This window comes from Chaetodon trifascialis, chromosome 3 (genome assembly GCF_039877785.1).
Source record: "Chaetodon trifascialis isolate fChaTrf1 chromosome 3, fChaTrf1.hap1, whole genome shotgun sequence".
In the NCBI taxonomy this organism is placed as follows: Eukaryota; Metazoa; Chordata; class Actinopteri; order Chaetodontiformes; family Chaetodontidae; genus Chaetodon; species Chaetodon trifascialis.
The window spans coordinates 5,032,701-5,052,188 of record NC_092058.1 but is presented as its reverse complement, the minus strand read 5'-3'; the positions used below and the strand labels follow the sequence as shown (position 1 = coordinate 5,052,188).

Sequence of the window (19,488 nt, the reverse complement as noted above, 5' to 3'; positions counted from 1 at the left end):
ATTCCCAATTATCTTGACTTTAAAAAAGAGCTCTGCTTTAAAGCTGAAAAACATTTTGCTCCAGCTGGAAGCGGATCTGAAGACCGGATCACCTGAGTTCCTCTTCTGAAACATTCAGCTGTTGCATTTGATGAATGAATGATTTTTAGATGTTGATCTTTGGATCTTTGATGGGCCATCATAGGAGACACTTTCAAAAGCAACAACGCAGTTTATACTCTCCAAACTTAACTTGAATGTTAAAAGGTATATTTACCTTAAACTGGGATGGGATAAAAGTGTTTGAAATCACGCTTCATGGGATGAGTTAGTTCTTTGAACAATTAAAGAATATTCATATTTGTGCTTACAGGCACATTATAGATTATTGGAAATTGTCATTGTTGGTTATTAATGTTAAATTTATGGGTTTATAATGGCTCCAAAGTTCACTGAAAGAGGTCTTCATGTTTTTATTCAACATGTGCATAAAAGAAAGAGTATATTACTTTTTTTCATCAACAAAGATATTTTTGCTGAGACTGTTTGTCAAAAAATATAAAAAAGCAACTCACTATAATGTTAAGATATACAGATTCTATCAGTGATGTGATGAACACTCAACATGAATTCAATATGATCAGATACATGTCAGGTTAAACTTGTATCAGATATATGGAAAGCTGCAACCTGTCCTTAACTGATCTCCCCTCAGCTCTCTCTAAAAAAAGATGATAGAGAACAGGAAGTTCAATCAGAAGGAAGTTTAATTCCAACCAATCAGCTGTCAAACACGATCAGCAGAAACATCTTTCTTTAACTCTTTAACTAAGAGAGCGCAGATACAAAAACAAATGCCAAAACATGTCATGCAACCGTAACCTGGTGCGGGATGATCATTAATCCCTGCAGGTGAAGACACTGTCACTTTAAAATCTGTGTAAAAACACCATCACTGCTGATTTAAAACAGTAAAATGTGGTTATATTGTTCAGTATTCACTGCAGAATCCAGTAGTTAGTCTCATCTTGTGCTGTTGTCTGATTGATCCCACATCCCACTGTCTCATACCTTCAAAGCACCAAACACCACCTGTGTCTTACACAATGAGTGTCCATTACTGTTTGTGAACAGTACATTATTTAACTGGGGATCGATCGATTTCCTTTCTGAACATTATAAAAAAGCTGAATTTCCCTCACAGAGTGGATTTTTAGAAATCCTTGTTTATCATCTCAACCAGACAAAGTTTAATATCTCATCGTGGTGAGCTCATTTCAAAGGTGTATTACTTCATAACTGACTGAGCTAGACGAGGCTAGCAGTGCTCCCACTTCCAGTTTTTGTGCTAAGCTCGGCTAAACAAGGCATATTGGACACACAGAGATCAATACTCAGTTTGATATTGCTATATTCTACTATATCATCCATGTCCATCACTTTCAGCATTAGACTGAACAGTATTGTTCTCTGTGTGCTACATATTTAGCTAATCACATCAAACAAAACTGCTAGCATATTGTCCTTGTTTCTAGAGTAAGCATTAGCATTTTGCCAACAGCAACCAATTCAAAAAGTAACATAAAAAACACAAGTTCATATTAGCTGATGTTACGCTGATCTGATTGCATTGATAGATTTCATTTCATGGAATAAAAAAGCAAAGGTTGAGCTTCTGTCTAATGTTGATTTTACTTCTGGCTGACTTGTTTTGGGGGATTTTAGCACAAATCAATTATAATAACTTTGCAGCTACAGAAATGCAGCCAGAAAAGTGTGAGCAAAATACAAAACTTTATCAGGAATAAAGCTAACATTAAGCAGTGTTGCGCAGCAGCTGAGATCCATGTTCATGAAAGAGGTTAAATTCAAAATGGATCTGCAGTTTGACTGAAATAACACATCAAGCAGAAAGGACAGAGAGGAAAATGAAGACAATAACAGCTATGCTTAAGCAAAGGTCATATTTTCTAGAGCACTATTAATCTCTAGTTCTATGCATTTTCCAGCCTTCTGCCTGTCCAGTTCTCTTAGATTTGAATCAAACAATTAGATAATATCTGCCTGAAATAAATGTTAGCAAGTGGATTCAGCACAGATTCAAACCTGACATGCTAGGATTTAATTCAAATTTTACAAGTTTAATTTAGTCTTCCCAGATAAGTTGATTTCTGTTGAAAATATGAAGCTTTAACTTTAAAACTTTTGTAACTTTGAGAAGAAAGAGATTTTCTGCAGTGTGTCCCTTCAAAATAAATCAGGTTTTCTTGACTTTTTTTGGTCCTTGAACCTTTTCGGTTCCAATATTTTCATCATCCCAGTAGTTTAACTGTAGCCAAGTTACAGCATGTGAATTTGAATTTATGCATTACTTTGTATGGGATTGTCAGATACACAGTACAGTATTCTATTCAAGTCCCTCAACATGGGATGAGTTTGCTTGGTTGTCACAGAAGTGATGATGTTCATAATGTGGATGTTAAAACTTGTCCTGATGATGAAGACGGCGTGATGTAGTTGAAAGCTCCCAGGCTGCGAATTGGACCATGAGTTGAGTTGCTCTGTCAAACTGCTCTTTCCAAGAACGAGAACGATCGTTCAAGCTCAACCTGGAAATAACAAGACCTCTTGAAAGCCCTGGAACCTGCTCGAGAGGTTCAAGGACCTTGAGTTGAGATTGTTTTGTCACATTTATTTGTCAATGGTTTTACTATCTTTTATCTACTACTACTACTACTACATTTATTTCTCATTTTATTTGCTCATTTACTCATTTATTTCCTAAACTGTCAGGTCTGGATCTCCGTCCTGTAAGCTGCTGGTTGTATCTGAAACACTGCAGACTGAAACCAGCACATCTGGCTCCGGTCACTGTCAGTACTTTAAGTGCTAATAAATCAACCAAATGTTTCTTTAAGTACTTTAAACACTTTTGTGTCAACTAAACATTTCCTTAAGTACTTGAAACACCAGTAGGCTCAGCTGAACAAGTCTTCGAGTACTTTAATGTCAGCTAGATGGCTTAAGTATTTTAAACATCAATATATCAACTGGATGATTTTTCTTTGTAAGACACATTTTTTTAAAACACTAAATATGTCGACTAAACATATAATTTAAAGTTTTTAAGTACTACTTGTTTGGTGTCATTTGTCTGGTGCTTCGTTTGTTTTATATACAATAAGCTAACCAACCATCCACGGTCGATTTGAGATTTACTTACTAAATATTTTTTGTCTTGTCTCACATTTGTATTTTTATTCAGAACTGCTTCACTGTCTCTGCATCTCTTAAAAACCACATTGTGTTGAATTCCACGTCATGTGAGTGTCTCAGTGCTGACAGGGTGTATCCAGGTTTTGCCCACACTTCCAGCAGCAGTAATGATGTTGATGCCACGTCCGTCCATCTTTTGCCGAGTGAAGAGACTGGCAGAAGATCAACTGAAGGAGCAGGAGGAGCAGGGGGGAGCAAAGGAGGAGATAATTAAATCAACAACTGTTATTCATAATGTTTGTAGGACTCAGGTATGTTACATTACTCTGCTTTGAGCTAAATGCTAAGATCACAGCAACAATACTGATGTTATATAATGACATATACTTAATATAATCTTATCATGTTCAACATGTTAGCTTAGTCTGTTAGCATGCTACATTTACATTCACCGTGTCCACAGGAAGTGATGTTGTCTCACCTCATCACAGCCCGAGCACCTTGGCCAGACCGTCTGACAGTAGTGTCTTCCACAGAATAACTTCTGATTGGACCAGAAGTAGACCAGGTCCACCAATCCCTGGCCACACTCTGAACAGACGAAGCAGGTGGGATGCCACAGGGCGCTACGGTAACCAGAACGCTCAGCATAAACAACCGGATTCTCCTTGGCAACCTCACCTTGGCAACCAGTACACCGCTAGAGGACAAAGAAAGGACAGAATGTGACAGTGAAAGACGGTCATGCACCAAACTGCTGAAACAAACATCTAGTTTTAATGTTAGAGGTAACTTCCAGTGTCACACAGGCTGCTGTGAAAACAATAAACCCGTGAACAATTGGTAAAATGAGGCGGAGTTGGGTGGGGTTGGTAATCTATTCAGGTAACTTTAAGGGGTCCAAAACCAATGCTGTCAGGATTTAAACGTCAAACATGTCAGCCGTCTTATTTACTTACATATTCAGTCTTAGTGCTGTCATTGGTTCCATTAGTGGAGCCAGCAGCAGAAGCAGTGTTGCGATTGGTTGAGCCGTGGTCCTGGTGCTCTGCGGCATCCTTCTTACTGCTGTTGCTGCGGTCCTTGGCCTCCTTCGCTGTCCTCTGAATGGCTGCTTCCCTCAGGGCTCCGCCCTCACCAGGTAAGGCCACCTCCCCGACTCCCAGCACCTCCTGTTTGTAGTGCTTCACGAACAGCAGCATGGAGGAAATCTAAGAGAGTAGCGTGTTGTTTCATTAGACTTTTCCATCATGTGCACGTTGCAGCCATGAAAACTGATTTAAGCGATAATCAGTGATATTGCTTAGCTAACGTACAGCTAATGTTAGCTTAACACGTTAGCATTAATGTAAAAGGAGTTTGGCCCTGGCAGAGTTCTGTACCTCGTCCTCACTGGCCAGGCTCTGACACTTCATGGGGTCCTGATCGTAGATAGGAAGCTGGCTGAAGAGCTGCCTGCGACGCTCCAGCGCTCCATCTGTCCCAGAGACGGGACGTTGACTCTCCGGGATGAGCTCCATGTACTGCATGGCCTGAGGGAAGATCAGGAGCTTTGTAAGCAACAAGTAACACATTCACTCATTCACATTTATCAGGCTGCAGATTCGCCACGATGTGGAGCTGCTTGATCATTAACAGATCAGTTCTACACCTGCCACCACCTACAAGAAAGACATTAACTGCAGCACTGTGGACCTGCGGATGCAGACTGTTCATGTCGCCACCTTGAGGCAAAGAAAGAAACAGCTGCTGCAATTTTAGCATGCAGTAATGCAAGAGGTGGTGCAGGTTGGTGCCGCTGATATTCATACTATCATTTATTTACACGAGTGTCTCCAAACTCCCGACAGGTCTCAATGAGAGATACATCCATGATATCACAGATGTTTTTCAAAAGTTCTCTTCATTTTGGCTCTTTGCTGGCATCTCCCACCGCTGAAATTTTAGCTTGTTGAACACAATATCTAAAGTAGACAAATCAGAAGACGCTGGTCTCAGTTTGCAGTGTCGATGTGCTTTCTCGAAAACACTGCATGATCATCTCGCTCTCATTAATGCAGCTCGACGACAGAGCAGAGTGTGTGTTTCAGGTGTCATCACACCGTCCAGGTGTTGTCAGCGACACATCTGTGCGTTGCAGATGACACAGAGTGAGACGGTGAGTAACAGGCCAGAGCTGAACCAGCAGACTGAACATGCTGCAGCGTTCATGTCACAGCAGAACATAAAAGTATTGAATGACACAAACATGCTGAAGGTCTGGAGCGCAGTCCTGCTGCTGGATCTGGATCTGTCTCCACAAGTTCAACCACAGTAACGTCCCCCGTGACTCCCCCCGCCTCACTGCAGTGCTCAATAATCACTGTCATCTTTATAATTGTAGGTTGTGAAACCTGAAACAGACTTGAGTCTGTTTTTAATGGAAACCAGACGGTGTAGACTGCTCGACACGCAGAGGAGGCTGCAGAAACTAAACGAACATAAAGTAAACACAGAGAGAGGGCTGCAGAAAGTAAACAAAACTAAAATTCACCAACAAGTACAGAGGTAAGTCCCAGTGGTAAACCTTTGATGGGAATCAATTTTAGTTTTTAATCTCGATAACAGAATCTATATTTGCTTCCATCATATTTTAGGCATGTACTTCACTTTACATAGGTGGGTGTCAGCTGAAACAACACACTTTCTTTGTTTATCAGCGTGAGCACACGGGACAAGAGGCTGGAAACAAACGAACATGGATGAGCACTGAGGACTGGTCTTAAATTGGTGACAGCTGCTGATTGGTCAACACCAGAACACCAATAACCTCCTGGGCGATCGATAGTGTGAACAGTACATGACCGTCATTCATTCATCCTCTAATGATAATGTGTTTGTTAGCATTAGCATTAGCAATTCTATGTTACATGCACAACAGTTTTTGTGAGTAATAGAGATAAATCTAATGGGACAGTACGTCATATATGCTGTGTTCTGGATTTTCTGAGCAAAGTGGCTGCTCCTCAACTGCCAAAGCTTTTAGCCACATTATGCAAGAACTGGTAGTTTTGCGACTTGGTGCCCCCACAGTTTGGAGTAAAAGCCAGTCTAAGATTTACTCTGTGTGGCCTCGTGCACGAATGGGAATGAAAGACGCCTCATTCTTCTTATTACAAATCAGTGTAGCATCAAAAGGATTTTGAAGCTGAAGCTTTAAGGTAAAATAATTGTGTTACGTTGCTTTAAAAAGAAACGTAAACCAAAATGATTCCTGCTGTTACAGACTATTAATATAGTCAGTACTATCTAATGGGTGCTTACAACAGGTCTGGATTATAATTTAAACATTTACTCAGGTTTTCACTTACAAATCAGGGATTTACATCACATGCTTAAAAGGTTAGTTTCTCCAAACCCTGATTCATGTTGTGTGCTAACATTTGTTTTGTCGCTTTGCTCTATCCGGTCTGGCTGCACCCCCCTGTCATTCAGGTACAGGGGAGAAACGCTCTGTCTTGTTTGCGTTTCTTAATCACAGTCGTCTTGAGCAGCGCTGAGCCCAGGATGCAGCGACAGTGCCCTTGAACAACAGTGTCGGGGGGAACTTGTTTTGGTGGAACATTTGGTGGGGCCTGGTATTAACATGGATAAAGAGATTGTTGTTGTTGTTGTTTCCAGTGGTGACGAAGACTCTGAAAACAGTAACACACAGGTCGTGGAGGGGCCAGTGGCAGGCTTATACCTACAGTCCACATGTGGTGAGTCAGATGATTGTGTCCTCGGATCAGTAAAATGTGACTTCACAAGCTGACACAGACCAACAGACTGCAGCTTCATACGAACAACCAACCTCCTGTACTTCACACTGATCCTCACCAGCGTCTGGTTGAGGCCGGCCGGCGCCCAGTCGTATGTCGTGGTGTTGAAGGTCGGGTCTTTGCGCGACACCACCGGATTGGTCACAATCATGCGGTTCCTCTTGTACACGCGAAGGCCGCCACCTCCTTTAACCTTTGCTGTCAAATGGGAGCAGGGTGAGTCTGTGAGCAGGCGTCCCATTCGCTGGTCGTCTTCGGCATCACTTCCAGGGGCGTGGTCGACCGTGCTGCACCCGCAGGCTGTGCAGGCTTTCCTTCAGAGCAGATAGGTCGAGAAGAACGAGAGGAGAGAGAAGAAGACATGGAGTGAAGCTGTAAAAGCTTTTACATCCACTCATTTAAGTGAAGACTTGTAGAATCAGAATCGGCTTTACTGGTCAAGTATGTGTGCACGTACAAGGAGTGTGACTCAGGTTTAAACACTGCACTCAATTAATGCACTGACACACACGGAGACAACCTTTGCTCACACATTACAAACTTTTTGATGCAAAAAACAACAAAAATCAAACGGTCCTCTTTACAACCTCCACATTTAGTTCTTCCATGTAGTTTGTAAGCTTGTGTGTGCAGTGCTGTTTAACAAGAGACTCTCATCTCATCTTCAGTCAGAGCCTTCAGTCGATTCGTTGAAATATGCCAAATCACTAACATGTTCCTTTAAGAGCAGAGACGGAGGAGCGGAAAAAACGCTGGGACTGTATCCAGAACTTTTGTTTTTTCTCTTTACATTCCTTTCATTGATTTTCTTTTTGTTTTGTTTTTGGGGGTAATTGAAATAGTTGTATTTCAAGAGAAGAGTTGTACCTCCAGGAATGTGGCTGGAATCCAGAGCAGCTCCCGTCACATACGAGACACACCGCTGCTCCTCCTGCGCTCTGCTTTACTGACATCTGAGAGGAGAGAGGAGGTCGAAATACAGCAAGAAAACTTAATGATGTTATACATTCACATCATTTCTACAACTGTGTCCCTGTGAGGTACAGACCATTTAAGTCTCCACATTATAAACAGCCTAACACGGAGAGGATCAAAGATCAGAGGTCACAAATCTATGACAACATGAGGTTTACATTTCAGTAAAATGATGAGATGGTAAGTAAAAATTTGAAAAAGGTGTCATATTTTTTACTTAGTATCTCAAGCCAGTCTCACCCCAAATTTCACCTAAAAACCCCCCTCTGTTCTCTCTATGCACTCCATGCATTACTTCGTAGCTCTGTCTCGTAGCACCTATGTCCAGTTGGACCAGATAGTTGCGTTAGGACATTTACTCTGTTCTCTCCCGTCTAGAACCTCGTTTGTGATGTATGAAATCTCATATGTACGTCGCTTTGGATTAAAGCGTCTGCCAAATGACAAATTGTAATTGTAAAAAAGGTGAGTCAAAGCACAGATGAAGAGATGTGACAGCAGTTTGTTTGATGAAAACAGAAACTGACAGAGATCTGATGTAAAACCAAATTTGATATTTGTACGACACACAGAGAGCTGACGATGATGATTCAGACGCGTGAGGACGTGTTGGATGAGAAAGAGGAGTGGTTGATTTAAACTTTTCTCAGCGAGGGGAGAGAGGAAGAGATGGGAGTGAAAACCACACACACACACACACACACACACACACACACACACACACACACACACACACACACACACACACACACACACACACACACACACAGATGTGCAGGGCAGATGATCTCATTGGTCCACCCAGTGACATCATCATCACAGTACTGACAAACACTCTTATCTGTCCCCCCAACACTTAATTTTTCATCTTCTCCTCCTCCTCTCCTCCTCCTCCTCCTCCTCTTGGCTCTACGAATCTTTAGTCTTTTCTCCTCTTTTATCTCTTTCACAGTTTATTTATTCGCTCCTCTTCTTGGTCTCTCTTCCTGTCCTCATTTTGCCTCAACTCTCATGACCACAATCCTCCTCCATACAATTTAACAAATGAAATTTTTGGTTTTATGAAATTTCTATAGTGTGTGTGTGTGTGTGTGTGTGTGTGTGTGTGTGTGTGTGTGTGTGTGTGTGTGTGTGTGTGTGTACTTGCACTGTTTTTAACCAGCAGAATGAGGAAATTTTTAGAAGTGAGGACATTCTGGGTGTTCCTCACAACTTCAAGGGCTGTTTGAAGGTTTAGTCTTAGTTTTAAGGTTTGAGGTAGGTAATGTATTATACCAGGGAGTGTCCTCACGAGGATAGAAGTATAAGTGTGTGTGTGAATGTGTGTGCGACCAGGTAACCTGACAACTGTCCTGCTAAAACAACCAGCTGCCATTTGTCTGACAGAGAGACAGACTGTCCACCTGTCCATCTGTCAGCAGGTATTAGCAAGCCCCTCTCTCTTCAGGGAGACATTCATACACACACTGTTTAAATACAGACACAAGCTCTTCCAACATGATGGACTGGCTGCAGGGATTTGCTCCCTTTCCATCACCCATGCTGGGTGATGCGTTCTGGCTCACAGTCAGCATTCCAGTTCATCCTAAAGGTGCTGGACGGGGTTGAGGTCAGGACTCTGTGCAGAGCTGTCCAGTTCTTCCACACCAAACTGTGACGACTATCCCATTATGGTCCTGACTGTGAGCACGGGGCCATCGTCATGTTAAGATGGGATCTTCCCAAAACTGTTACCACAATGCTAGACGAACGCTGTTGTCTAAAATATCAATGTATGCTGTAGCACTGAAGGAGAAGTCTGACATTTCAGGAACAAGATCGGTAGCACTCACGTCTGCACACTTAAAAGAATTAGTGAGCTTTTGAGTTGCTGGAAGATAGATTTTGTTATCTTAGGACGGAGGTGTCCACATTTTTCAATACAAAAACACACAAAGAAAGTCCGGCTTTCCTTGTCTGCGGCTGCGTTGCTCGTATTTCTTATGTTACCAAAGGGCTTAATTCTCAGAGGGCGAGAGAGCGCCACACATCAGACGTTATCAGATTAGAGAGACGAGGACTCATTAGCTGTGACACACGACAGATGAGTTTGTTTAGAGGTGTGAAGAGAGAGATGGAGTGTGTGTGGGAGTGTGTGACAGTGAAGAGGCTGGCGGTGCTGAAAAGGTCACAGCGATGTAGGCTGGAACAGAAACAGCTGAAGAAGAAGGGCGAGACTTCATTACGTCCCTCTGGAAAACACTGACTGACGCGGACTGACAGTGTGTGTGTTTTCATTATTATGGCACGCTCTGCACAGGCGCCGCCCATCGTACAAACCAAACAGAGTATTTCAAAAACAGCTCTGGTACATTATGTGACGACAGCAGCAAAACACCTTTCTGAGGTCAGTTTTAAAGGAGCATTCCACTAAAACTCTGCTGTCGGTGCTGAGCTTTATCTTTGGCACATTGTAGCATGTGAGTGTCCTTTAACTTCTTTTTGTAGATAACACAGGTAACGCGGAGTCAGCTGAATCTTACAGTAAGTAGAGTCACAGTAGTGTCACAGTATGAGCAGACGTGACTCAAAAGCTGCTCCAAACATGAAAAAATCCTGTTACTCATCCTGCAACCGGTCGTGACACAGCTGACGTGATGCAGGTGATGCTGTTTTTGTGTTGTGGTGAACAAGTCTGTGCGAAAACTCTTTTACGACTTTGTGCTTAAATGGATGTACAGGAGAGATATGATGGGAAACAAAGAGAGAGGGGTGGGAAAGGACATGCAACAAAACTCCCCGGAAAGACTCAAACAAGGACGCTGCAGTTCACAGTCATGGCTAGGCCACCAGGACGCTGCATCTCTAGTTCCTTTAAAGAAGATGAGGCCACAGATTTTGCCTAAATACAAGTACGGACATAAGCTGTGATTAAATATGTGGTTAGAAAAACAAGCTCATGACGTCAAAGTCTTTGTCACTCAGGGCAAACGGGGCAGAGCCAGTTGTGTGATTAATTGTCTTTGGCTCTGCTCTGTTTGTCTTACGTGACAAAGACTGTGATGAAAAATGGTTTTGTGTATAAAAACATGTCTTATTCAGAGGCTGGTTTAGCTGCATAACCTGTTGCACAAAGCATCCACATACAGTAAAGTTATGCCTGTCAGTAATGTAATCTGTCATTACTGGAAACGGATTTATTGAGTAAATTCTTCTACAATGCAGATTTTTAATTCTTTAATTCTAACTGAATTAGACAAGAAGTGGCAACAAATGAAAACGTGAAGGCTAGCACGCCAACATTTAACATATAAAAGGTTAAGCTGACATTATCAAGTGCTGTGGATGTGGACGACGTACAGCTATCTTTGTTTTGGCTATGGAAAGAAATGAAAAGTTCCAGGATTAATGTCGATTTTCGGTTTTAGCTTTGCCTCTTGACCTTAACTCAAAAATGGGTTTCAGTATTTTAGCATACAGTAGAGTGAATCAGCCTCTGAATGATCAGATGCTGCACGGCAGAGAGAGCAGGTTGCCGTGCTAATGCTAAAGCTAATGCTAAGAGAGAGAGAGTCTTTTGTATTAGTGCAGAACAGAGTCACATGGAGACTGTGTGTGTGTGCGTATGTGTGTGAACACGTTAGCTAACCTAAAGACTGGTGAAAATGACACCTATGACCACAATAACCGTACACAGTGGAGGCGGTGACGGCAGTAGCCACAACATGCTCAACACTGGCAAAAAGTAGACTAAAACTTACAAAAGTAAAATCATCAAATCTTAGTTAAAACTAATGTACATCATCATGAAAAGACTTTGCCTTGTGATGGACAATAAAGTATTCTGAAGATGTTGTAATCATGGTTAGACTGCATTTATCTAAATGACTTGAAGTCTTATTTGTTGAATCATTATTAACATGTTTGGTATCTGTAGTAATGCAAACAGCACTTTGTCCTGCATTGACTACGGTAAATCAACTGGCTTCTGAAGAACTGAAATGAACAACTGAATGATCTGAAGTTGTTAAGTTCAGCACAGACATTTATTCTGTGCAGCTCCTCTGTCGTCAGGTGATCACTGACAACCCTCAGTTGGTCTGATGGAGTTATCCTGAGTACAAATACTGACCAGCGCAGTATTATTAGCTGCTCTGACTAAAAACGTCTGCCAAATAAAACATATGAGCCTGACGAGAAATGCATTTTTTCAGAAAGAGGGAAAAGCGTGGCAGCTCTATATTTAGGAGTCAGATAGGGCGGGTATGTCGTAGCTGGGTCATTCTCAGCTGAGTAATTCTAAACATGTCGGCTATGTGAAGGAGAAACTGCAGGAAACGATGACAGATAAGAAGCTGGAGGCCAACGAGGCTGCGAGTCGACCTGCACAACTTTGTCACATGGCATCCTGGTTATTTCCTGTTTTTACCCATTTACAACAAGAGACAGGATGCTACAAACCATCTACTAGAGAGCATTATTTCATATTATTTCTTGGATGTCATTAATTAGATTTTTCCTTTCAAACTGTCTGGAAATTAAACTGAAACCAGTCTGAGCACTGGTGGATGCTGAAACTGCTTTTTGTGAAACTGCAAATTCAACTTTAGAGCTGCAGCGATGAGTTCATTGACAGAAAAATAATCATTAACTAATTTGGTAATCGATTAATTGTTTTTAAAGTAAAATTGTCCAACACGCTGCAGTCCCAGCCCGTCATTTTGAGGATTTGCTGATGTTCAATCAACTTTGTTTTTAAGAGTTTTTGTTTAGTGTTTTGGTTACAGAGAGAGAGAGAGAGAGAGAGAGAGCGAGAGAGAGAGTGTGTGTGTGTGTGTGTGTGTGTGTGTGTGTGTGTGTGTGCGTGCGTGCGTGCGTGCGTGTGTGTGTGCGTGCGCGTGCGTGTGTGTGTGTGTGTGTGTGTGTGTGTGTGTGTGTGTGTGTGTGTGTGTGTGTGTGTTGGGGGTTATTTCCATCCTGGTGATGGCAGTTTTTCCAGCTCCAGGGTATAAAAGGGGGGCAGGGGGATCAAACCCCTGACAGGTGACACTGATCCGTCAGGTTATCTGCCTCAGAGTGATGTGACCTCTAGATGGACAATTACAGGAGGGATCTGCAGGAGACAAACTGGACGCGGCTGCCAGGACAGACCCAGCAGGGGGTTCGGGTCCTCGTGGTCGTGGATTACCTCCACCGTCTGAATTAGAAATCTCCAGCTGTTTGAAAAGATCTGAATCAACTCACAGAAAACTGGAAGGATGCATAAAATCAGCCCCACTCCTCACGTCAGCCTTTCCTCATTAGGACGTTCTTCCTTTTCTCTGCAGCGAGTTCACGGCAGGTCAGACAAGCACTATCACATATGAAAATCTGCATGTTGATAAGAGGTCAGCAGTGACTCGAACTTATCAACACATTGCCTTTTTAGCAGTTTCTTTGGACAAATCAACTCTGATAAATATAGTCTCATCAGTTTCAACTAATTCCTTTGGTTCCGAAGTTGATTGTTTTGGTTCATCATATATTCATTTCACGTGAAGAGCAAAAGATTTTTCCAAAACGTGGAAATTGTTCAGCTGTGCAAACTAATTTGGCAGCTACGATGCATTTTCCTCCGCAGAGTTCGTTGCATCGAGAGGACTATTATGAATGCAGTCGATCGGTGTCTGCCAAAGGATCCAGCCGTCATTTGGAGTCTGAGGAACATTTTCTGCTTTGTCTACAAGCTCTAATGTGAGAGCAACTGATGCATCAGTGCAGCTAAACAAACCTGGGACTGATGCTGTTTCAATAAAGACTGAGGACGAGAGAAGAAACGACCTCAGACGTGCTGCTCATTCTGTCTCACTCATCATTTCCTGTGAATCCCACGCAGTGAAGCTGGACTCCACTGTGAAGCCACTGTGCAAAGAGGCAGAATCTAAGTCCTTCCTACATGATCACATCAGTATTTTTAGATTGTTTTTATGCATGTGGGTGAATTCTTATGTTATTTACTCTCTTGCCTGAAATTGCCAAAAAAATCCCCAAAAAGCAATTTTTCCCATAGACTTCCATTATAAAAGAGAAATCTGGAGAACAGGGCACCTCCAACTGCAGGCAAGGCCAATTATGGCTCTATATATATGATCCAGAAAAGTTTTATTCTTGATAAAGACATTTTTTAGTCCAGTTAGTGTGCGCATCCACTTCTTAAAATACATCCTTGCCTAGAAATTACAACAAAAACTGGCTTCAAAATGGCAGCACGCATGTATGAGTCACTCACCGCTGTACTATATCAACAGATATAACGACTAAATCAAAATACAACACAGATTAACAAAAACATTAGTTTAACTGCTTCAATTAGCCGCTGCCACAGATTCTGTGTCGGGTGAAAGTGACGTAGGCGGGATGGTTATGTTGATGCCACCTCTCAAGCAGAAATGAATCAACGTAAACACAATGCTGACTGAACGATGGAGTGAAACAAAATGGCCATTCATTGGAGCTATCAGGCTGACTTAATGAAAACAGAGGAGCAGAGCAGAAACGTGAGAAGTTTCTGGGTGTTTCAGGTGAATCGTCTTTCAGACTTAGATTTTATGACACCATGTGTTTGTATATCGAATGGTGATTAAGTTCACCTGACCTCAGTAAAGTCTCCTTATTCCCAGATAAGAGTTCCCCTAAATCCATCTACAGAGGATCCACACCACATCAGACCATCTGACCCTCTGACCCTTGACCTCCTCGTTCCTGCTGTTAGTCTTGATGTCTCTATGAATGCACAGATGTAAATGTGTCTGTCCTACCTTCTCCATGGCTGAGCTCACGTCCATGCTGTCTGCCGGTGGTTCCGCTCCTCGGCTCCTCAGCTCCTCGGCTCTCTCTGCCTCTGCTCTTCCAGAACAATGGGACTTTAAATTCCTCTCCTGTCGACCACACTTCCTCCCTCCCCGCCCACCGTCACTCCTGCCGCCGCTCTGCTCCGCCGGTTCTCCACAGTCCACTGCAATTTACCCGTCTAGACTTTCATCTCATTCCTGCTGACTAACATCAACCGACTTCTTTCCTTTTGACTCTTTGGATCACCACTTCACTTTCTAACTCACTTTTCTCTCTATTCCTGTCTCTCTTCTTTGCCTTTTTGTATTTCTAAAAACTCACCTTTCTCCTCTTCAGCTGCGGACTCCTGCTTCTTTATTTTTTCCTACACTTTTCCCTCCTGATTCGTCCTGTTGCCAGCTGTCCTCTCCACCCTCTGCAACATGAACTCAGGAGGTTTCTTCACCTCCCGATTTTGCTCCAGCACGCTCCTGAAGTGAAGCTGATGTTTCCAACATTTTCTGCCTCACAGTGAACTAGCAGCTCCCTCATTCACCTCTGTTTCTTCACTGACTCTGCTGAGCAGTGAACTCACATTGCTTTGCTAAATATTAGAGGTACCTCCTATCTTACAGCTGTAGGTCATGTGGCAGCAGACTGGCAGTAATCAGGGAGATTTATGGCCTGAAGAACAGCAACTGTTGCTCTCTGCAGCAGAACAGCACACCAGGCTATGAATTCAGTCCTGGTCTTCGGCAGCCTGCAGGACTACCTGGGGCAATGAGGCCTGACTGGACTGTTTGTGTTTTTAGTCTGAGACAAAGACAGAGAAAGGCCTGAGGGATTCCCTGCTTACGCCCTGCCAGCCAATGAGGGTGAGCCAGAAAAACTCCCCAGCCAATAGGAACATCAGGCATTCCTCCTCCTCCTCCTCTCAGTCTGCAGCTTTTTAGTGTGTGGCTTACAAGAATGTAGACCACAGAGCCGGGCAGGGCCAAACTGGGCTAAATAGACCCAGGCAGGGCCAAATGGTGCTAATCCACCCATTAGGCTAACAACGCTAGTGGGACCAACAAGGATATAGAGAGCAAGGCAGGTACAAAAGAGGGATACCCGGGCAGAGCCATGAACAACTCAACAGAGCCGGACGGGGCCAACAGGGATTTAGAGAGCCGAGCAGGACAACCAGAGTCAGACAATGCCAGAGAGGGCAAAATCAGGCAAGCAACAGACAGACAGGGCAACTGGGCAAAACAGAGCCTAACAATGCTAAAATGGCAAGGCAGGGCCAACCAGGGCTAAACGGAGCCAGAGAGTCCATAGTGGCAAACACAGCCTGGGGCAAGACCAACCAGACCCATAAAGAGCCAGGCAGAGCCAATCAGGGCCTGACGTTGGCTAATAACTCCTGGAAAAGGCGCCTGGGCCAAACAGACTCATGTCACCAAATTATAAAATTACTGTGGCAAACAGATGAACCACCCTATTCTGCCTCTGGCTGGCTCGTGCATGTTGCCTTCGTTGTTTGGGTTGGTGAGGCTTAGGTGTACGGACAAATGATTGGTTACGGTTGGGGTAAGAATATCAGGGTAAGCCAATCAGAGGCAGATTGCTTAATAGAGCCAGAAGGACCAAATAGGCCTTAAAAGAGTCAGACAGGGCTAAATAAAGCTTGGCAGAGTCAAGTCATATATATATATATATATATATATATACATACATACACATCCTACGTCACATACACAGTTGACAAGAACACAGTATTGCGTTAAATGCACAGACGCAGCCACAGAGAGGCATTTTCCATCAGGACAGAAGCCACAGAGGAAAGAGCCAGTCAAACACACAGACATCTCTGTTATATAATGTCCCACAACTGTGTGCTGCTGTGAGGGCTGTTTGTTTGTCTATTTAATTGTGTCCATGCTAGATAACTAAATTATGTTCTTTGCTTTATATTGTTTGTTAGGAGGGCAGAGTCTGACTGGCTTCACAGTTCACTGAGGACCTTGTGTATCTGTTTGTTTGATGCTTCTGATAGCCATGAGGCACAGCTCTGAGTGTGGTGGTTTGCTGTAGGTTAGTCCACCCTTTTGGTCCAGATAGAAATATCTAACAGCTATGGGGTTGCCATGAAATTCTGCACAGACATTCATGGTCCCAGGAGGATGGATTTTAAAGGTGTGATGAGACAGGCAGACTGAGCAGGGATCCAGGATCCAGAGTGATGGAGGACAGGTGACACGTAAAAGTACAACCTTCAACTCTCTTGACTGATCGACACTCCTGTCCGTCTGCTGTGTTTCCAGCTTCGCTCAGACAAATGTTTTCTCGATCAGAGAAGGATCTCCTGAAGGATCTGTTCTATCTGCCATGACTTTTTTAGAGATCCTGCTGTTCTGTCATGCAGCCACAGCTTCTGCAAAGGCTGTCCGCAAAAAAATGTGGTGAGAGAAATAAACTCAGCAGTGTCCAATTTCTACGGTAAGACATTTACTGAGTGATCCACCTTGTAGCCTGGTGTTAAAGAACCTGTGTGAGACCTTCTCACTGACAAGAGATCAGAGATCTTCAGCAGGATCTGAGGCTCTCTGCAGTCTGCACTCTGAGAGACTCAAAAAAACACAACAACCACAGACTCAGACCCTCTGATGAAGCTGCACGGGATCACAAAAATCAGCTCCAGAAAGCCCTGAAGCCCTTACAGGAGAAGCTGAAGCTCTTTGAACACGTCAAAGGAAACTGTGATCAAACAACAACAGCAACAACAACAGTTTCTACCAGAGGAAGAGGAGGCCAGGGTCACTGCTCTAAGGGAGGAAGAGAAGCAGAAGAATCAGATGATGAAGGAGCAGATTGAGAGCTGAAGCCGTCTCATTCCTGCAGAACTACAAGGCTGCAGTGGAAAGAGTCCAGCAGCGCCCCCTGCTGGATGATCCACAGCTGCTCTCAGAAGCTCTGATAGACATGGGCAAACACCTGGGCAACCTGACCTTCAACATCTGGAACGATGAAGGAGATGTTCTCCTACAGTCCTGTGATTCTGGATCCAGAATCTGCTCATTCAGGGCTAATTCTGTCTGGAAATCTGACCAGTGTGCAATGTGGAAAGAAACAGCAGCTCTCTGAAAACCCAGAGGATTGATTACCTCCCCTGCATCCTCGGCTCAGAAACGTCTAACTCAGGGAGTCACAGCTGGGCTGCTGAGGTTAGTAGTAATTAATCCTGGGGCCTCGCTGTGGTACAAAAGACTGTTCAAAAGAAGGGATGAATGCCAGCTGGATGCTGGGAAATATGTTTCCTTAATGGAAAATAGCAGTCCTCCCACCAGTCCCAGATAAAAGTTCTCTCTGCTGGAGAACGTCAGCTGGAAAAATGATAGACGCCACGTTTAAGCACATCACAGCAGAGGCTCACATAACTCAGATGAAACTGTCAGACCGGGCATTGCTGATCACATAAAGCCTAAATCAAGAATTCTGTGAGGATTCTCTCTCATCCAGGTCGTCAATATCCAAGAAGGGTTGAATCAAGGGCAGCTGGGATTAGTTGAAAAAACTTGAAAACGGGATTTAACCTCTGCAGGGTCATTATTAAGGTCATTGATACCACTTGCGTATCTGAGATTCTGTTGATCTAAGATTCTGTTCCTACACTGTGTTGTGCTCTGGTGCAATGCATTCTGGTTGTTTCTCTGGTCTCGTAGCACCAGTTTCAAAGATATTTGTCTTCCTATCACACAAAGAGCCCAGGTTTATGGTTTCATCTTTCCAGCAGTGAAGTTTAAGTTATCCATCCATTCATTGTCTGTACCCGACTATCCCTTCTCGGGGTTGCGGGGGGCTGGAGCCTATCCCAGCTGTCCACGGGCGAGAGGCGGGGTACACCCTGAGCCGGTTGCCAGCTGATCACAGGGCAACATATACAGACGAACAACCATTCACGCTCACACTCACACCTAAGGGCAATTTTAGAGTCATTTTTGGTCTGTGGGAGGAAGCCGCAGTGCCCAGAGAGAACCCACGCATGTACGGGATGAACATGCAAGCTTCACACAGAAGGGTCCTGCCCGACCCGGGGATCAAACCGGCGACCTTCTTGCTGTGGGGCACGCGCACTTCCTGCTGCTCCACTGTGCTGCCCTCCTTTAAGTAAATATATTTTTCAGATATAATCTCAAACATTTTCTGATGATCAGGATTTAATTGTGACACAAAAGAAAGAGTCGAGGTGTGAATGTGGTCAGTAGATTATATTATTCTCTTTAAAAAGACTTCATTACAAGAATTGACTTCATTCATTCAGACACGGTCAGAGTCTTAACATGTTCAGTGTTCGCGATACTGTTTATCACTAACTGCATAACAACATGGAACCACTGCATTCTGTGCAGATCAGTTTTGTTGAGTACCTGGACAGACAGACAAACAGCCGACAGCACATTTAGAAGACACATCGATACCTCTGTGCATATGAGCCACTAAGGTGAGAAAAACATGGACGCCTGTGGTGACAAGCTCCAGAAACCTTCAACTGTAGAGACTGAACCAGTTATTTTACTGTATCAGACGTCTGATTTACAATCGTCCCCTTTGACCATTAAAATGGTTCATTTTTTCAACAAGGATGACAATGAAATCTGTCTCCTCCCTCATTGTTAATTAATATACCTAATTCAAAATGGCTGATGTTAATTTGGAAATCTTATTCCATCTGTTGGCTCGACCC

General features: G+C 43.4%; 1 protein-coding gene and 1 pseudogene across 1 annotated transcript; one reads left to right on the top strand and one right to left on the bottom strand.

Moving 5' to 3' along the window:
- Positions 1–731: 731 nt before the first annotated feature.
- lmcd1 (LIM and cysteine-rich domains 1) lies at positions 732–15,155 on the bottom strand. Its single transcript, XM_070959054.1, has 8 exons — positions 15,102–15,155; positions 14,747–14,821; positions 7,863–7,948; positions 7,054–7,309; positions 4,578–4,727; positions 4,155–4,406; positions 3,677–3,895; positions 732–3,422 (listed from the first exon to the last, which is right to left on the bottom strand). Exons 2-8 carry the CDS (start codon positions 14,771–14,773, stop codon positions 3,312–3,314), a joined length of 1,101 nt encoding a protein of 366 aa, XP_070815155.1. The 5' UTR covers positions 14,774–14,821; positions 15,102–15,155; the 3' UTR covers positions 732–3,311.
- Positions 15,156–16,033: 878 nt separating this feature from the next.
- Positions 16,034–17,904, top strand: LOC139351943 (E3 ubiquitin-protein ligase TRIM35-like; annotated as a pseudogene).
- The last annotated feature ends 1,584 nt before the right edge of the window (positions 17,905–19,488 follow it).